General features: G+C 42.2%; 2 protein-coding genes across 6 annotated transcripts in view; both read right to left on the reverse strand.

Annotated features, from left to right (window-relative positions):
* Positions 1 to 5,200: 5,200 nt before the first annotated feature.
* On the reverse strand, positions 5,201 to 8,745 carry LOC110498871 (WAP, Kazal, immunoglobulin, Kunitz and NTR domain-containing protein 2). The gene is made up of 2 exons (XM_021575542.2): positions 8,171 to 8,745; positions 5,201 to 7,862 (listed from the first exon to the last, which is right to left on the reverse strand). Exons 1-2 carry the CDS (start codon positions 8,366 to 8,368, stop codon positions 6,330 to 6,332), a joined length of 1,731 nt encoding a protein of 576 aa, XP_021431217.1. The 5' UTR covers positions 8,369 to 8,745; the 3' UTR covers positions 5,201 to 6,329.
* Positions 8,746 to 16,118: 7,373 nt separating this feature from the next.
* Positions 16,119 to 20,672, reverse strand: part of abcc3 (ATP-binding cassette, sub-family C (CFTR/MRP), member 3) — a 56,941-nt gene continuing 52,387 nt past the window's right edge. For 2 of the 5 annotated variants that reach the window (XM_036955670.1, XM_036955671.1), the window contains exons 27-31: positions 20,303 to 20,449; positions 17,518 to 17,676; positions 17,279 to 17,445; positions 16,830 to 17,024; positions 16,119 to 16,661 (exon numbers count right to left, since the gene is read on the reverse strand). In XM_036955670.1, coding sequence (XP_036811565.1) covers positions 16,550 to 16,661; positions 16,830 to 17,024; positions 17,279 to 17,445; positions 17,518 to 17,676; positions 20,303 to 20,449 — 780 coding nt within the window. In that variant the 3' untranslated portion in view covers positions 16,119 to 16,549. Of the gene's footprint in view, positions 16,662 to 16,829; positions 17,025 to 17,278; positions 17,677 to 20,302; positions 20,450 to 20,672 lie in introns of those variants that run through there. The other 3 variants (XM_036955668.1, XM_036955669.1, XR_005037916.1) reach the window with 2 other exon arrangements.

Consider the following 20,672-nt stretch of genomic DNA (forward strand, 5'->3'; position numbering starts at 1 on the left):
TTCTACAAATTCTAAGTGCATAATATGGCAAGGACAGCTCAAATAAGCGAAGAGAAACGACAGTACATCATTACTTTAAGACATGAAGGTCAGTCAATCTGAAAAATGTCAAGAACATTGAAAGTTTCTTCAAGTGCAGTCGCAAAAATCATCAAGCGCTATAATGAAACTGGCTCTCATGAGGACTGCCACAGGAAAGGAAGACCCAGAATTACCTCTGCTGCACAGGATAAATTCATTAGAGTTAACTGCACCTCAGATTGCAGCCAAAATAAGTGCTTCACAGAGTTCAAGTGATAGACACATCTCAACATCAACTGTTCAGAGGAGACTGTGTGAATCAAACATTCATGGTTCAATTGCTGCAAAGAAACCACTCCTAAAGAACCCCAATAAGAACAAGAGACTTGCTGGGCCAAGAAACATGAGCAATGGACATTAGATCGGTGGAAATCTGTCCTTTGGTCTGATGAGTCCAAATTTGAGACCGTTGGTTCCAACCTCTGTGTCTTTGTGAGACACAGAGTAGGTGAACGGATGATCTCCGCATGTGTAGTTGCCACCGTGAAGCATGGAGGAGGTGTGATGGTGCTTTGCTGCTGACACTATCTGTGCATACGCCATCCCATCTGGTTTGTCCTTAGTCCCACTATCATTTGTTTTTCAACAGGACAATGACCCAACACACCTCCAGGCTATGGAGGGCTATTTTACCAAGAAGGAGAGTGATGGAGTGCTGCATCAGATGACCTGGCCTCCCCAATCATCCGACCTCAACCTGATTTGAGAACATTTTGGGGTGAGTTGGACTGCAGAGTGAAGGAAAAGCAGCCAACAAGTGCTCAGCATATGTGGGAACTCCTTCAAGACAGTTGGAAAAGCATTCCAGGTGCAGCTGGTTAAGAGAATGCCACGAGTGTGCAAAGCTGCCATCAAGGCAAAGGTTGGCTACTTTGAACAATTAAACATTTGTTTTAACACTTATTTCATATTTTTGATGTCTTCATTATTATTCTACAATGTAGAAATAGTCTAAATAAAGACCTTGAATGAGTAGGTGTGCCCAAAATGTTGACTGGTACTGTATACTGTTTGCATATGAATTATTGAGGTAAAGAGACAGTATATCTTTCAAACATAAGCTGTCAGACTATTATTACATGTACATGTTGTACATTTCTCCCTTGGGGAACATGGAATTGTCTGCCAAGACATTCCTCAATGTATAGGCTATCCTTTTCCTGGTTTTGCTGATGGAATTGAGAGATATTTGCCAGAGGGGGGACATTATCATCAAGTAAGTGGTATTTATATTGTCATCTAGATCCAGGTGCTTCTGTAAACTGTGTTTTCAGTGCTCCTGTAGCATCCTTTTATGGCCCCACACAGATTTGTTGTGAAATTCGGATGTACATGCATTGTAATACCAACGCATATCCCAACGTATATCCCAAAGGTGGAGAGGACACTCTATTCTCAACATCCATTGTAATAAGTCCATACACACACACAGAGAGAGATTTGTTAGGGCAACAGGTAGCCTAGTGCAGTCTTTCCCAACTCCGGTCCTCGAGTACCCTCAACAGTACATATTTTAGTTGTGGCCCCTGGACAAGCACACCTGATTCTAATTGTAATTTAATCATCAAGCCCTTGACCCATTTGAATGAGGTGTTTTTGTCACTAAAACAAAAATGTGTGCTGTTGGGGGTACTCAAGGATCAGAGTTGGGTAACACTAGCCTAGTGGTTAGAGTGTTGGGCCAGTAACCAAAAGGTCACTGGTTCAAATCCCCAAGGTAAAAATCTGTACAGTAGATGTGGCCTTGAGTAAGGAACTGAGCACTGTACAGAAAGCTGCTGTAGGTCACTACAGAGTACTGACTCTGTCGGGGAAACAATGGCTAATTACGGTGAGTTCCACACATTGTTTGGGCTCTGTACTCCAGCTCTTTCAATTTGAAATGATACAGAAAGTGCAGACTGTCAGCTTTGATTTGAGGGTATTTTCATCCATATCGAGTGAACTGTTTAGAAATCACAGCACTTCTTGTACATAGCCCCCCCCCCCCCCCCCATTTTAGGGGACCAAATGTATTGGGACAAATTCACTTGTGTATTAGAGTAGTCAAAAGTTTAGCATTTGGTCCCATATTCCTAACACTTTTGTGACCAATAGAAATGAATGGTAAATAATGTGTGTCCTTTGAGTCGCTTTTATGTAAATAAGAACATAATAGTTTTCTAAACACTTCTACATTAATGTGGATGCTACCATGATTGTGGATAGTCCTGAATGTCACCCCCCCCCCCCCCCCCCCCCCCCCCCCCCCAAAAAAAAAAAATGCAGGACAGAGTAAAAAATAAATGAATAATCCCTGTCCCAATACTTTTGGAGTTCACTGTATATCTCTCTCACACACACACACACACACACACACACACACACACACACACACACACACACACACACACACACACACACACAACAAAAAAAAACAACAAGCTAGTTAGTTTCTTTGTGACATTTTGTAAAATATTTTAGTTTTGCCAGAACCATTGCACAACTGTTTTTGAGCACACACACTCATCAAAACATTGGTTGTCCAGTTCTGTCAAACTTGTCGTAAATCTGAATTCCAACACCAATGCGTATGGACGGGGTCTATGGAAGAGTACTACAGCCATGCAGAGAGGTCTGGACCTTTATGGCACAGAACATCAGGTAATGTGCTTGTCCTGCCATACTGCTGGCTCAATCTCAGCTCTTTGAGTGGGCTGTGAAAAGTGTGCAGAATAATTATAGAAGGAACCACAGTACATCTCAAAAATTACCAATGTTTTATTAAGTCAATGGTGAGAATGAAATAAAGCAACAGGTAATAGATCCTGCATATATCTTCCTGATAGCTTTAAAGCTCACCATCTCCTTGTCCTTCTCTAAACCAACAAAAGCAGTTCCACAGTAGGCCTGAGGTCCCAGGTGAATCAGCCTGTACTGGAGCACCATACCTGGGGATATCTACTGCTTCCCTCCCTCTCTGGGCTCAGAGCTGAGATGGGAGAACCAGAGGAAGGCAGCAGTGGAGGAACACCCTTGTCGAACCCCAGGCCCAGAACAGGCTTCTGGCAGACCTTGAAAGACATAACTCCTGAATGGGAGTGGACCTGAGGTTTACGGCTGAGCTGCTCTACCCAATTACACAGGAATTGGAGAGACTAAACAAAACACAGTGGAGTTTTTACTGTGCCACTGGGGGCTGTGTGTGTGTGTTTGAGGGGGAGGGTGGGAGTCGAGGAAAGTGGGCGGAAAGAGGGGCGAAGGAGAGGAGCGACCAGGGTGGGCTTGGGACACGCTATTCCCCTCTCTCTTTCATCACTCCTGTCAGACAAACCACCCAGGTACAGCACTTTTACTGTATAGACGCACGCACGGTCTCTGTTGCTTTACAGTCTGAGTGGCTCATGGCGGTGGAGAAAAAACAACTGGAGAAATGCTGTCTAACTGCTACCTTGTTTCACCTTTACAATGTATGCATATGGCAGTGTATATATAGAGTACCAGTCAAAAGTTTGGGCACGCCTACTCATTCAAGGGTTTTTCTTTATTTTTACTATTTTCTACATTGTAGAGTAATAGTGAACATATCAAAACTATGAACCAACACTTGAATGAAACATGTACTAACCAAATAATTGTTAAACAAATCAAAATATATTTTAGATTTTAGATTCTTCAAAGTAGCCACCCTTTGCCTTGATGACAGCTTTGCACACTCTTGGCATTCTCTCAACCAGATTTATGAGGAATGCTTTTCCAACCATCTTGAAGGAGTTCCCACATATGTTGAGCACTTGTTGGCTGCTTTTCCTTCACTCTGCGGTCCAACCCATCCCAAACCATCTCAATTGAGTTGAGGTCGGGTGATTGTGAAGGCCAGGTCATATGATGCAGCACTCCATCATTCTCCTTGGTCAAATAGCCCTTACACAGCCTGGAGGTGTGTTTTTGGTCATTTTCCTGTTGAAAAACAAATGATAGTCCCACTAAGCACAAACCAGATGGGATGGCGTATTGCTGCAGAATGCTGTGGTAGCCATGCTGGTTAAGTGTGCCTTGAATTCTAAATATATCACTGACAGTGTCACCAGCAAAGCCATCACACCTCCTCCTCCATGCTTCACGGTGGGAAACGTCATGCGGAGATCATCTGTTCACCTACTCTGCGTCTCACAAAGACACAGCGGTTGGAACCAAAAATCTCAAATTTGGACTCATCAGACCAAAGGACAGATTTCCACCGGTCTAATGTCCATTGCTCGTGTGTTTCTTGGCCAAAGCAAGTCTCTTCTTATTAGTGTCCTTTAGTAGTGTTTTCTTTGCAGCAATTTGACCATGAAGGCCTGATTCACACAGTCTCGTCTGAAGAGTTGATGTTGAGATATGTCTGTTACTTGAACTCTGTGAAGCATTTATTTGGGCTGCAATTTCTGAGGCTGGTAACTCTAACTTATACTCTGGGACATCCTTTCCTGTGTTGGCCCTCATGAGAGCCAGTTTCATCATAGCGCTTGGTGGTGTTTGTGACTGCACTTGAAGAAACTTTCAAAGCTCTTGAAATGTTCCGCATTGAATGTCCTTCATGTCTTAAAATAATGATGGACTGTCATTTCTCTTAGCTTATTTGAGCTGTTCTTGACATAATATGGACTTGGCTGTAATTTCTGAGGCTGGTAACTCTAACGAACTTATCCTCTGCAGCAGTGGTAACTCTGGGTCTTCCTTTCCTGTGACGGTCCTCCTGAGAGCCAGTTTCATCATAGTATTTTGTGGTTTTTGTAATTGCACTTGAAGAAACTTTCAAAGCTCTTGAAGTTTTCCCGAATGACCGACCGTCTTGTCTTAAAGTATCGGACTGTCAGTTCTATTTGTTTGACACTTATTTGGTTACTACATGATTCCATATGTGCTAGTTCATAGTTTGTCTTTACTATTATTCTACAATGTAGAAATTTTACAGTGGCCTTTTGTCCCCAGCACAATGTGCACTTGTGTCGTGATCATGCTGTTTAATCAGCTTCTTGATATGCCACACCTGTCATGTGGATGGATTATCTTGGCAAAGGAAAAATGCTCACTAACAGGGATGTCAACAAACTTGTGCACACAATTTGAGAGAAATAAGCTTTTTGTGCGTATGGAACATTTCTGGGATCTTTTATTTCAGCTCATGAAACATGGGACCAACACTTTACATGTTGCATTTATATTTTTATTCAGTACAATTATAGCTGAAATGTGTGAAGGTATTTCCTCATTCTCTCCTGTAATTTTCCCTTTACTTCCTGCGGTATATTCCAATAATTTCTTTCAGTTTATGAAACAGTAAAATATCAAAGTAGAGACAGAATCTAATATGTTATTATATATTTACACGACAACGCAGGGATATGGATATCCCTGTTTGATCTTAATACAAGACATCATAAAATATTACACAAAAGACAAACAAGGAACATAACGTTCCAACGAGAGAACCAAATTAAGAGAATGTGCTTTGGGAATAGGTGTGAAAGCGAGTCAACAGCAGAGCAAAAAAGATTACGGTACAATAAATAGTAACATATAAAAGGGGAGCATTAACGTGCCTTATTGTTGATAGATCATTCTGATTCTCAACCACTGAGAGAATATATTACAACTTAAATCAGGTGTACTGACAAAACTTAATCACACAGTATATTACACAGACACACTGTCATCGGTTCTACCAGAGAGGTAAGGGAACAGCTTCATCATCCACAGTGACAGATCAATAACACGAAAACAAACATCAAAAACAATCTTAAAGTAAAGTATATACACAAACATCAGAACATGTCGTTTCTGTGCAGCGCTTCCAACGAGCAAAAGTCTGCTTGGTCGATTTCCAGATGCACCAGGAGAGGCGGGAGGAGGAAAAGGCCCGAGTCTATAGGGAATGAGACAACTAGAGGGTTTGATGAATGTCTCCTCTGTTCTGATACATGGTTTTTCAATTAGAAGCCAACAGTCAGACCACAACAGAGAGCATTGGGATAAACAGACAGGTTGGCAGGGCGCATCAAGAATGTTTTGTTCAAGTGAAACTCTCAGAACAAGGTACATTATGTACAGAGCTGTGTTACATTTTTTCGGTTTTATTTACTTTCTGCTTTGAACTTTGACGTTGCGTTGAATGCAATCTTGTGGGTAGGAAAAAGGATAAAAGATTTAAATTAAAAATAAATGTGTGTGTGTGTGTGTGTGTGCAATTGTCCTCAAAGCACCCCTATCCCTCTCCCTCTGGTCTACTGAATGACGGGGAACTCTTTGAGAATGTCACAGGTGTTCTTAGTGATGACCTCTCTGAGCTTCCGTACCCGGCGTGTGTTCGACGCTCCCACATAGCTGTCCGCCTGCAGCACGGCCATGCCGTCCCTCACATCTCCCATGACGATGACCTGACCTTCGCTGATGTTGGGACATTGGCAGTTCCAGTCCATGTTGGTGAAGGTCACCTCCAGAGGCTCCTTGCCAAAGAACCGGAGGCCCATCTTCTCATCCTTCAGGATCTCCTCCACAGTGACTAGGGCTTGGCCCGAGTCCCTCTCCTCCATCAGTCCAGACAACCTCCCCAGGATCACAAAGTCACTCTTACAGAAGCTGGTCACCATCTTTCCTCTGGGTTTACAGGTTTTACAGTGGTGGTTCTTAGGGAAGGGGCACATCTCTTCACAGGCCTCTCTGGACTCAAAGTTGTTGTCGTTGCCACTACAGCCTCCGTAGATGAAGGACTGGCACTGCCTCTGGCTGCTGCTGTAGGCCCAGCGGGGCTCGTAGGCCTTACAGGGACCCTGCAGGCTGGGCAGGCCACAGGGGGAAGACACCTCCGGACCACAGCACAACATACACACCTCATACGTCTCAAATGGTTTCCTGTTGCTGTTACAGCTGCCATGGGTGAAGGAGAAGCAACTGTTCCTTTTGGGCTCATAGTACCAGCTCACCCTCTCCTTTCCACCACACTCCTCCACCGTGTCAGGGGCCCTCTGGCACTCCTCGGCCGGGCAGCGGGTCATGTTCCTGGGCTCTTCTCTCCTCAGGGGATCCCTGGGCACCACGGTGAGGGCATGGTGGGCATGGGCCGAGCCAGAGGGGTTGTTTGCAGTACAGGTGTAGACACCAGAGTCCTGAGGCTGGGCGTTGTAGATCACCAGCTGGCCAATGTTGGTGACCACCACATTCCCCCTCACATGATTGGGTCTCATCACAACTCTCTCCCTTCCATCTCCCTCCACCTGGTGCTTTTGCCAGCTAATCTCGGGCCGCGGGTGCCCCGTGACGTCACACATGAAGCTGGCCGTGTCTCCCACGGTAACCAACTGTTGTGATGAGCTGCTGGCCATGACTGGCGGCTGGGGTTCCGTCAGGAGTGGGGGCGTCTCCTGGAGGGGGGCTGTGGTTGGTCGGAGGGTGGTCTCCAGGGGCAACGGGGGGCTGGTGTTGGGCCAGGTGAGGTGGAAGCGACAGGTGACCACAGAGAGGGCGATGCCCTTGGAGCAGGCCTCAGCATCCATGTAGCACTTGTTGTAGTAGGTCATGCCGTCGGAGGCGCAGGTGAAGTGAGGTTCTCTCTCACAGCGGTCCCTGCACTTACACACAGGCTGGCCTTCCCAGATGTCACACTGAGAGCCCTGCTGGGTGCACATGAAGCTGGCACAGGTAGCTTCTTTGGGCATGCCCACTGGACCCTTTTTCCCATTAACGTCCATGTAACGTGCCGCCACGCAGCTCTGGTTTCCACATACGTTGGGACAACACTTCTCAAACTTCTCACACTCCTGTGGGGAGAGGGGAGGGATTAAAAGGATTGGTTACTGTAGAATTTTACATGTTAGAGAAGCAATTGTAAAAAATATGTATTAAAATGATTAGAATAATAATAATGTAATGTTTATTCTCATTTAATACAAAAGCAGATGTTACAAATTGCAATGCACTTTTTGAATTATACATCATATAGAATTACAAATTACTCATATTCCATCATGAATTAATTATTTTAAACCCTGTAATTTAACAACTTGAATTAAAACAATATGTTATTTCTCACTGAGTAGAGTAGGACGTGATGACAGGGAACACTCACCTGGTCAGATTCGCACTCCCGCATGCAGGTACTCATGGCGTCTACCCAAAGGTTGGGGTTCATCTCGTTGGGGCAGATGCCGGCATGGGAATAGGCTGCTCCGGCTACAGACATGGCCCTGACCCGCTGGTCCAACCACAGAACCAGGCACTGCCCCAACAAGAACCAGATCCACCGGGGAAACAGCATCCACCACATCGCCAGCGTGTACCAGTTTCAAAGAAAATTTAGAGAGAAAAAATGTATGTAGCCTATTTATTGATGCAAAAATATAGATTTTTCAATGTCTCCGCCGATTATTGAGGTTTGAAATTCAAAGTTCAAAAGATAAAAAAAAAACAAGTCTCCAGTAACCTACAAGTTAAATTGAGTGAAATTAATCTGTCGAGTTCCTGTTCGATCAGGTATCTGAAGTCTTGAGAGATGAAGATGCTCTATTTATACTTCAGAACTTTGCTCCAAAATATCCAATCGGCTTCTTCCCAGGCGATCTCCTGACCACATAACTCGCCCTTGCTCGCAAGTGACAGTTATGAATTGCTTGTGAGATGTTGAAAGAGTGGTAAAGCTGGGCTGGGACTGGCGGGGCACCTGTCTGTTAGAAGGATTGAGCTGGTATCCCCATTTAACCCAGTATGCGCCTTGTATGCACCGGGATACAGACTTGCGCACTGGAGGAAAAAAGACGCACGAGTTACTTGGAGAGATTGAAACTGTAGGCCTACTTCTATAATCTTAACAAAAATCCACTCTGTGAAAAATGTATTTTCTAAATAAAATACATTTTGTTGATACGTTTTGCAGACTATTTGTTCCTTGCGTGTGACTGCTTTTGATGAGTTTTGATGACAGGCAGCCTAAGTCTACATGAAACTACTGTCTGTCATCCCCTCTAACCGTGAATGCCAATACTTCTGCGATATTTGAATAGTCAATTATTTTGTATAAAATTATTAGGGGACGAATTCGTTTATTCATTTGGATAACAATTACTGTCAATGTGCAATTATGACCTTATTGTAAATTATCCATTTGAATACAGAACAAATTGACATACTTTTTGCATTACTTGAATCCGTTTTAATGCATCGACTAGGCCTACTGTGATTTATTTTGGTGAGAGAAGAGGGACTAATAGTGCTTGTCATTTATCTAAATGAGGAACCTCAGTGCTTTTCACAGTCATCTCCAAGCCCAGAAGTATGAGGCTGGTGGATATCAGCACTCAAATGTGTGTGGATCAGGTATAGCACTAGGAGCTGGCATTATTAGTACACACATACACACACACACACACACACCTAAAATGTATTTCCATTCAACATTTCCCTAATCACTAAACCAACCGTAACCCTAATTCTAACCCTAAAATGGACTATACTTAGACCTGGGAAATGTCCCCATGATGGATAATTGTCCTTGTTTTACCATCCTGAGGACTAGTGGAGTCTTCTGGTACACACAGCGATAGTAAAACAAGCCAGCTGGAGGAACACAGGCAAAGTTCTGCTGAGGACACTGGATGGTGCCCATACTTGTTACTAATGGATATTCTTTAGACTCTCCTTTTGAAAGGGATTGTATGTGCTTTGTACACCGTGTCTGTCCTTTTCTGTTGCTTTATTGATGGATTGGTTATGATATCCAATCCATGACCTCATAAGGTAATATTGAATGTTTTGTAACTGATGTTTAGCCATGCAAATGATTATGTTCTCCTACAACCTTAATGTCTTAAGTGTCTTATATGTGAATAGAAAGAATCATCATGATCATTTGAGGGGTTTAATTGGAGGTGCGGCTGTGTGCCGTTAAATAGCACTTGTTGTACTGTGTTGTGGGTTTAGTGTCTGCGCCAGATCGTACGTGACTCACGTTGCCCAGCCGTTTGAGATGCAACTCCCTCAAGAACATTGAGCTCCCTCCAATTTGCAGTACACACAACACATCCTCCAAAACCTGCCTTTGTGCCGTGGATCAGGCGTGCATCTAAATGACACCACCCGTCCCTGTTACAGGGGTTCCTGGAACATTACTTGCCCTTAACACCTTTCTGAAAAACAGCTAACTGTACCTCAGAGAGAAAATATAAACTTCTGATCTGTGATGCTCAGAGTTGACACATGGACAGTGACAGCCCAACAACAACCGGTGTTACTATAATCCTATCAGGCAGTCTGGTGTCTGCATAATACATATGATCATTCCTACTGTCGGAGTCTAGGTAGAATAGTACTTTGGTAATGTGATTGCCATCAGGTGGGGCTGGAAATGCGATGGACAACTTGCTGAGTTGGATGAACCTCTTTCGTCAGGACAGCTTGATTTACGAACAGGAAGATACGGGGACAATGTTTCTGTCTCTCTCAGTGGAGGAAGTCACAACACAGATATAGATGACCCACAAACCAACAAATGCTCGTCACCAACAATGGCATTGACGTAAAAGAAATGTTCACAATGTTCACAAATGTGCACATTAAATTCCCTTAGAAGAATCAACTATTCAGGCTGAATTTCTACCCAGTCATGCTAATAAGGATACAGGGGCCACATGAGTGCATTTTACTGAAACAAAAGTCGGCCCTACTGTGTATTTAATCAAGCCTTAGCTGCGTGCCAGTATGAAGAATTATAGTAGGTCTAACCATTTTAATCCTCTCAGATGGATTGTTGTGTTTACAATATGTTTTCAACCAACAAACATATGTTGTTTTTCCCAAGTTAGCAATTGACAATTATAATCTACAGTCTGATGTTGGTCACATCATTTCAATGAGTTTGGCCACAGGTACTGTCTAGTCACTGGGTAATCTAACATCTAGCACTGCAGGTTCAAGTTCAGGCCAGAATGGCCTAAAGCAGTGATATGGTACATTTCTGAAGCAAGAGGGTGTGTGTGTGTGTATGTGTGTGTTTGGATGGGGGGGATAGATGTGCTGAAACACCCACTTTCACCAGTCAAAGCAACTCAAAGTGTGATTGATGGATAAAGAGGAAGGAACAACATAGTACAATCTGTCACGTACCCCACATAGGAAAGATCTCTTACCTTACATGCCCTCCTCCACTCCATCTGTCATTGACAAATGCAATGTTTCATTTGGAGCCGAAATTAATAAACTCCTGTCATACAGGTGAGGATGGATGGATCTTGAGGCTAAAACAGGTATATAATAATAGGGTGATTCTTTAGAAGACATGAAAAAGTCAACACAGGCAGCTTTAAAATGGAAAGAAACTCGAAATAGAATAAAAATCATTAGACATCGCTCGAGCAGCTAGAAGAGGTTATTTAAGGTGCTCAGAACTGTGCGTTCGGAAAGTATTCAGACCCCTTCACTTTTTCACATTTTGTTACGCTAAAGCCTTATTCTAAAATCTTTTTATTTATTTATTTTATAAGTCGCATCAATCTACACACAATACCCCATAACAACAAAGCAAAATAAGGTTTAGACATTTCTGCAAATGTATTCAAACTAAAAAACAGATACCTTAGTTACATAAGTATTCAGACCCTTTGCTATGAGACTCAAAATTGAGCTCAGGTGCATCCTGTTTCCATTAATCATCCTTGAGATGTTTCTTCAACTTGATTGTAGTCCACCAGTGGTAAATTCAATTGATTGGACATGATTTGGAAAGTGGCACACATCTGTCTATTTATGGTCCCACAGTTGACAGTGCATGTCAGAGCAAAAACCAAGCCATGAGGTTGAAGGAATTGTCTGTAGAGCTCCGAGACAAGATTGTGTCAAGGCACAGGGAAGGGTACCAAAACATTTCTGCAGCATTGAAGGTTCCCAAGAACAAAGTGGCCACCACCATTCTTAAATTAAAAGAGTTTGGAATCACCAAGACTCTTCCTAGAGCTGGCCGCCCAGCCAAACTGAGCTATCAGAGGAGAAGGAATTTGGTCAGGGAGGTGAACAAGAACCGATGGTCACTCTGACAGAGCCCCTCTATGGAGATGGGAGAATCTTCCAGAAGGACAACCATCTCTGCAGCACTCCACCAATCAGGCCTTTATGGTAGAGTGGCCAGACGGAAGCCACTCCTCAGTAAAAGGCACATGACAGCCCGCTTGCAGTTTGCCAAAAGGCACCTAAAGGACTCTGGTCAAGATTCTCTGGTCTGATGAAACAAAGATTGAACTCTTTGGCCTGAATGCCAGGCATCACATTTGGAGGAATGCTTGCACCATCCCTATGGTGAAGCAAGGTGGTGGCAGCATCATGCTGTGGGTATGTTTTTCAGGGACTGGGAGACTAGTCAGGATCGAGGGGAAGATGAATGGAGCAAAGGATAGAGAGATCCTTGATTAAAAACTTGCTCCAGAACACTCAGGACCTCAAACTGGGGTGATTCAAGTCATAAGTATTTTAAGCATTTCGCTACACAGGCAATAACATTTGCTAAACATGTAAATGTGACAAATACAATTTGATTTGAGGATCACCTTCCAACAGGACAATGACCCTAAGCACACAGCCAAGACAATGCAGGAGTGGCTTCAGGACAAGTCTCTGAATGTCCTTGAGTGGCCCAACAAGAGCCAGGACTTGAACCCGATCAAACATCTCTGGAGAGACCTGAAAATAGCTGTGCAGCGACATTCCCCATCCAACCTGACACAACTTGAGAGGATCTGCAGAGAAGAATGGGGGAAATTCCCCAAATACAGCTGTGCCAAGCTTGTAGTGTCATACTCAAGAAGACTCAAGGCTGTAATCACTGCAAAATGTGCTTCACCAAAGTACTGAGTAAAGGGTCTGAATACTTATGCAAATATGATATTTCAGTGTTTTTTGTTATGTTTATAACTTTTGCAAAAATTTCAACAAAAAAAGTTTTTGCTTTGTCATTATGGGGTATTGTGTGTAGATTAATGAAAAAAAAACGATTTAATCAATTTTAGAATAAGGCTGTAATGTAACAAAATGTGGAAAAAGTCAAGAGGTCTGAATACTTTCGAAATGCACTTCCATTTGGACAGTGAGGCTATACTTTAAAATGTGGCTCTATATTCCAGTAAAATCAGGATTTTTCTTAATCATGACATTATTAGGATTCATTTAAATGTGTTGAGAAACATCTTATCCACTCAAAGAAAATTACTCCAGTCGTCATTCACCATTCAGTTCCTATTGGGCAAAAAAATAACCCAAAACACAATCAAAATAAACTGCAAATACATCCAACAAGTTTGTAGAGTCACAAGCCTGATGAAGTCATTTCTAGGAATATTGGACCAAATACTAAACTTTTGCCTACTTTAATACACTATAGGCATAGGTGAATTTGTCCAAATACTTAGGACTTTTCAAATGGGGAGAGAACATGCATAAAGTGCTTTTATTTCTAAACGGTAAAACAGACATGTTTAGCAATAGGACATTCTGTACTGTTGCCTCATATCAAACGTTTGATTTAAAATCTAAAACGCAATCCTGACAATTTGTTTCTCCCTGAACTAAATTGATCGATGAATGACAGATTGCCTAGACTAGAGCGTGCATATACCTGGTTTACTAAGTCTCTCAATAAAAGAAAACATCAAAATACAGACACTGACTGCGTCCCTTGACAGCGAGAGTTCTACCCAGTACACGTGTGATCTATACTTGGAACACCTGATTTAAGTTATCACAGACAATGGTGCACAATTTACTCAATTGTCAAGCTTCTGATAAATACTTTAATCCATCAACTTCCCCTGTGGCAATGTAAGTCCTATCAATATCAGATCCTGCTAAAGAACTATGTCTGCAACTGTCAGTGTCCTTACACCACCACCTCCACCTGGGAGGCTTTCGGAAAGCAGCTCTTTGATCCAAAAGCAGCCCAGAAAATATCTACCGTGCCAAAACTGACATATTGGCATTTCTCTGCTACCACAGACATCCTATATTTGGCAATACACTGACAAAGCAGAGAAATCAAGGCCTTAGAAAAACAAGCTTGGCTTTGTTCGATCCCAGATAAACTTCTTGCTTTGTCACCACTTCACTTGAGTTGTTTTCAATCTTGATCTCACTTCTGACTCTAGTGCCTGAGGTGTAATCTCTGTGGTGGGTAGCGAGGAGTGGAGCTCCAATCCAGCTTCTCTCTCATGTGGTTTTGCCCTATAGGCTGAGACGTTACTCAGCATCCTGATTCCTGGCACCCTGAGCTCATCCATCGTCAGCTAAACCAATCACCTGTCAGCGTTTGGTGCAGCTATTCTGCCCTTAGCCACAGATCTAGGATTAGTTTACTCTCCCCAAATCTTTAGCATAACAATTAGGGGGGGAAGCTCTGGAAGCAACTTCATCCTGAGTGACCACATCAACCACCCATCACACTGCAGCAGTCATGACTAAGGTTAATTATAAAAGAGTAAAAATAGCAGCTGAGCTCTCAGGATGATTGTGGAACAGATTCACTTTCATTGCGCAAATATACTTAATGAAATGCTTGACATTTCAAATGACTAATGTTTATTGGGGTATTTTCTGCATTGAAGACAATACTACTGCGGAGTCTTTAAAGGGTAAATGTGGTCCTTTGTGGCTCAGTTGGTAAGCACGTGGCACTAGCAACGCCAAGGGGGAACATTTCAGTTGTACAACTGACTAGGTATCCCCTTTCCCTTACTCAGACAACACCAGCTCCCATCAGTACTGAAGCCCGAGTCTGTGAGGAATGATGCAGCGTGATTTAAGATCCCCCTCTAGTGCTTATATGCAGTAACTTTAGCATGAATGTATTTACCTCACCGGGGTCGCCAACCCTGGTTCCGGAGAGCTACAAGGTGAGAAGGCTTGGATAATACCTTTTGACGCGAAAATTAATCAAACTATCAATTATGATGGTGGTTTTGGCACCACTTCCTCGCCTTTGAGTGACAACGGCCTCTCACTTTGCTTTTAACAAGGGGTCCATTGTACTAGTCAGTGAGATATTCCATGAAGAAGGCTTATAGGTTCGCTAAAATGTCAATGTTAATTAATCTAGGCCAGGGCTATTCAACTGGCAGCCATTGTACTAGTCGTGGCCAGACCATTTATTAATTTAGACTGGCCCTTTGATCAATTCTGAACATGAATAAAATATCTGCAAAAAAATCCCAGCCCAAATTCTAAATTCAGTGGCAAAATGATAAGCACTTTGGTTGTCTATACTGTAGCTTTGTGCTTTGCGTTTTCACATGTGGCATGTTGATTATTTGTCTGTAGCGTTTGAACGGTGTAAGCTACAAAATATCATGACCCCATTTCTGAACGCTATGACTATCAGGAACATGCCTTCTGTTCCCCTCTCTGATGCTCACACGGACTCTTTAGAAGGGAGGTTGACAAAAAAAATGCACCTAATGACTGAGGGAAATGAAATCAAAGCATACTTCCTTAAGACTGGACTTTGGCATTACCTGATTTGACATATCTTTGTTATTTATTGAGATGCATAGTTTTCAGATGATTTTATTACCTAATATCGTAAGAAACTTTTAATAGTTGTTGAAATAATAAATAATGCAAGCTTTGCGCCATTTTCATTTTCAATTATGATAAAATTATGATTTTCGTAAAAACATTCAGCAACATTTAATTTGTAATTTAAAGTGATTTATTGGTGTGTTGCTTTTTTTTATACAGTTCTTCCAAAATAATAATAATCTCTGGCCCACGTAAGAATATAGTTGAATAGATCTAGGCCATACGTTCTATGTATGTATGCTCTGTTGTGTTGTGAGGCCATATTTATCAAACCTTAATCCACACCGTAAATCCTGTTCATTCCTATCATTCAGCTAAATGTTCTACATACTTAATATTGTTTACCTCCTACATTGCTAACTATGTTGCAGTTGTAGCGTAGGCTATAGCAGAGTAGTTAACATGTACTATGACCATAAATGTATATAAAAAATAAAAAAATGATTCACAAAAACATACAGAAGGCAGTCTTAATGTCTTTCTTTTTTTTAATAAAGGCATTACCATCTCTCATATTTTGGTAGTACAGAATTCAAGTTTTTACAGATTTGGTTCACAAAGGAATCACACATTGAACAGAGCAAACTTCCCAATCAGACAACTCTTAATAATAAAAAGTATAGCTTAAATAATAAAAATGATACAGTACAAAAATAGCTGGATTCATCCTGAAACTCACTCGTGGAAATTACAGTGACACAGTTTTTCTGTCTTTTCTTTTTTAGAAAAAAGTAACATTTAAAAAAAATAAACTAGCGTTTTTATCCTGGTTTTGCCGCGGACTGCAGAGTATTGTAGAGTATAAAAGGATACATTCACTGGCGCTCTGTGATCTGACACAAGGCACTATAGGTTTTATCTAGGTACAGGACTGTGTGTGTGTAGAGGAGAGGCAGTGCTATTGTGCCAGTCCTGCATCTTTAGCCATACCATAGAAGATTCCTCTCCGGAATAAGAGGTTTGTAGGAGTGTCAAATTCAGCAATCTGTCCCTTGTCCAAGACCAGCACTCTGCAAAGAGGTGAAGAGGGGTTAGTAGAATGTCTCATAACTTTATTAGGTTTCTGGAGAGAATAAGACCAAACAACACAATAACATGGCATCTTAGATCAAAATATGTATTTCTTTGTCTGTCTGTCGGTTTATGCGTGTGTGCATGTGTTATGTATTGTACATTACCTAGTATAGTCCATGATGGTGTTGAGTCTGTGAGCGATGGTGAAGACGGTGCAGTCCTCAAACTGTGTCCTGATGGTTGACTGGATGAGGTCGTCGGTCTCTAAGTCGATGGCAGCTGTAGCTTCATCCAGGATCAGAATCCTTGTCTTCCTCAGAAGAGCCCTGGCTAAACACACCAGCTGCCTCTGGCCCACACTGAACACACACAAAGGCATTATTATTTTTCAGAAGAGTAAAACATGAAAGATATAAAAAGCTAAAATAAATATTCAGAGAAGGAAAACATTCTTAAGAGAAAATCCCAATAAAGACATGTCTGTATTCCACATGTTTTCAGTGTTTAATTCCCACCTGAATATACAGGTAAAAAGCCTTGTACAGGTGCAAACATGTGTGAATGCAAATGGGTATCAAAGCATGCAGTTGTTGAGTGGTTAGGATTAGGTTACCTGAGGTTCTCTCCTCCCTCTGAACACTCCAGCTCCAGTTTAGCCGGCTGGTTGCTGACAAACTTGTTGAGGTGGGACAGTTCCAGAGCCTTCCATACCTCCCCGTCACTGTACCTCTCAAAGGGGTCTAGGTTCATCCTCAGGCTGCCAGAGAACAGCACTGGCTCCTGGGGAGGGAGAGAGGGTAGTGAAGGTGGAGGTGAGGACGGTGTAGGGTGTGTGGGTGTGTGTGTGTTTACCTGTGGTATAATGGTGAGTTTAGATCTAAGGTCATGCAGTCCTATCTCTGATATCTTGACCCCGTCGATGGTGATCTCTCCCCCTGCCGCCTCCAGAAGCCGAAACAGGCACAGTGTCATAGAGGACTTACCAGCCCCAGTACGACCCACGATACCTATCTGTAAGGGATACATACACAAGGCAACTGTTAAATGGCTAATAACTACTGCCCCCCCCTCACACCTACGCTTCTGCTATAATGATTATTGATGAGATGTATTACTACCACTACACTGGTGTCCATCTTTTTCCCATCAGTATCTATTTATCCTGCTACTGGTCACTATTACTCCCATTTACATGTATACAGTGCATTCAGAAAGGATTCAGACCTCTTTACTTTTTCCACATTTTGTTACGTTACAGCCTTATTCTAAAATTGATTAAAATTGTTTTTTTCCCCTCATCAATCTACACAAAAAACGGAAACATGCCATTTATATTAGTATTCAGACCCTATATTCAGTATTTTGTTGAGCACTTTGGCAGCGATTACAGCCTGGAGTCTTGGGTATGACGCTACAACCTTGGCACACCTGTATTTGGAGAGTTTCTCCCGTTCTTCTCTGCAGATCCTCTCAAACTCTGTCAGGTTGGACGGGGAGCGTCGCTGCACAGCTATTTTGTACAGTATATCCGTCTATCACATCTACACTGTCACTCTTGCACACCCACCCACCCACCCACCACTTATGCTGCAGCCATACTGTTTATCCTGATAGACACTTTCTCCTAATCCCTGCCTACATGTATATAGCCTCTCCTTTTCTTGCTTTTTCTTTATTATATGTATTTTGTAAAAAACGTTACACTATTTTGATATGTATTACTGCAATGTTGGGTAGCGCTAACAAGTTAAGCCCTTCACTGTGCATGTGACAATAAAACTTGAACATTTCCTGCGTGACATCTGCTGGTGTAAAAAGGGCTGTATAAATGCATTTGATTTGAATGAAACCCTGCAACAACCAAAAAACTGTACACTGGAGATGCTCCCATACTCAGTGTTGTTCATCGTAGTTCACCAGTCTCAATTCAAATACTTCTTCCAGATAAATGAAAGGTTAGATCTTTTTTTTCTGGATATCTGCATGCTCGACACACACATCAGTGCCAGCTCAGATAAACAGAACTTTATCTGTGTATGAAATGTGATGGCAGGCGTACAGCGTTTTCATGGGGGTACATTCTATAAAATAGTGTGTTAAACAAGCATTTAACTTGTTCTGATTGGCATATGAAGCAATGTTTTTCACCCCAAAATGAACATCTGCCAGGTGTTTTCGTGGTGTCAAGTTTCTCTGTTCATTTGTGACTGAAATGAAAACCTTATTGCAGTATCTGCTGTACCAGTCAAAAATGTAGACACACCTACTCATTCCAGGATTTTTCTTTATTTAAAAAAAACAACTATTTTTTACATTGTAAATATGGAATCATGTAGTAACCAAAGAAAAGTGTTAAACAAATCAGAATATATTTTACATTTGAGATTCTTCAAAGTTACCACCCTTTGCCTTGATGACAGCTTTGCACACTCTTGGCATTCTCTCAACCAGCTTCATGAGGTCACCTGGAATGCATTACAATTAACAGGTTTGCCTTGTTAAAAGTCCATTTGTGGAATTTCTGTCCTCCTTAATGCGTTTGAGCCAATCAGTTGTGTTGTGACAAGGTAGGGGTGGCATAAAGAAGATAGCCCTGTTTGGTAAAAGACCATGTCCTTATTATGGCAAGAACAACTCAAATAAGCAAAGAGAAATTACAGTCCATCAATACTTTAAGACATGACGGTCAGTCAATCTGGAAAATTTCAAGAGCTTTGAAAGTTCCAAGTGCAGTCGCAAAAACCATAAAGTACTATGATGAAACTGGCTCTCAGGAGGACCGACACAGGAAAGGAAGACCCAGAGTTACCTCTTGCTGCAGAGGGTAAGTTTGTTAGAGTTACCAGCCTCAGAAATTGCAGCCCAAAAAAGTGCTTCAGAGTTCAAGTAACAGACACGTCTCAACATCAATTGTTCAGAGAAGACTGCATGAATCAGGCCCTTCATGGTCAAATTTCTGCAAAAAAAACACTATTACAGGACACCTATTAGAAGAAGAGACTTGCTTGGGCCAAGAAACACAAGCAATGGACATTAGACCAGTGGAAATCTGTCCTTTGGTCTGATGAGTCCAAATTTGAGATTTTTGGTTGTTTCAACCGCTATGTCTTTGTGAGACGCAGAGTAGGTGAATGGATGATATCCACATGAGTGGTTCCCACCGTGAAGCATGGAGGTGTGATGCTGTGGGTGTGCTTTGATAGTGTGGGTGTGTTTTGGTGACACGGTCAGTGATTTTTTGAAGGGAAAACAGCCAACAAGTACTCAGCATATGTGGGCTCTCCTTCAAGACTATTGGAAAAACATTCCTCATGAAGCTGGTTGAGAGAATGCCAAGAGTGTGCAAAGCTGACATCAAGGCACTGGGGGGCTACTTTGAAGAATCTCAAATCAAAAAAATATTTTAGTTTGTTTAACAACACGTTTTTGGTTACTACATGATTCCATATGTGTTATTTCATAGGTTTGATGTCTTCACTATTATTCTACAATGTAGAAAATAGTAAAAATTAAGAAAAACCCTTGAACGAGTAGGTGTGTGTCCAAAACTTTTGACTGGTGCTGTATGTCATGTTTAATGTGCTTGTTTTCCCTCATCAGTCTACAGAATCAAGGCCTGTATGTCTGTTGTGCTCACCTTCTCTCCTCCTTTGACACTGAGGGTGAGGTTCTTAAGGACCAGCTCCAGCCCCTCTCTGTACCTCACACTGTAGTCACTGAACTCTACGTTCCCCTGGGACGGCCAATCAGGCGAAGGCTTCTTGTCCTCCACCTCCCACGGGGCCTAGCAACATACACAATTATACACAACAATAAGCTTGACCGCTACTTGAAATTCTGTCCACATCTGCAGAGGTTTAGGAAGGACAGACATTTCCTAAACAAACACACATGCACATACTGTAGCACAGTGTAAGACTATAAACTCAATCACATGATCAGTAAAGAGGGTGGCATATTTGTTGGGTGTAATAAACAAAGTGGTCTGAAATGTACAGTATACTAGT

The sequence above is a fragment of the Oncorhynchus mykiss genome, chromosome 20 (genome assembly GCF_013265735.2).
Source record: "Oncorhynchus mykiss isolate Arlee chromosome 20, USDA_OmykA_1.1, whole genome shotgun sequence".
Taxonomy (NCBI): Eukaryota; Metazoa; Chordata; class Actinopteri; order Salmoniformes; family Salmonidae; genus Oncorhynchus; species Oncorhynchus mykiss.

What these genes read in the sequence shown, in the direction of transcription:
- LOC110498871 (XM_021575542.2), bottom strand. Translation starts at nt 8,368, where the DNA reads ATGTGGTGGATGCTGTTTCCCCGGTGGATCTGGTTCTTGTTGGGGCAG. An exon ending in GGGAGTGCGAATCTGACCAG is followed by an intron (nt 7,863 to 8,170) that starts GTGAGTGTTCCC and finishes CTCTCCCCACAG; the next exon opens with GAGTGTGAGAAGTTTGAGAA.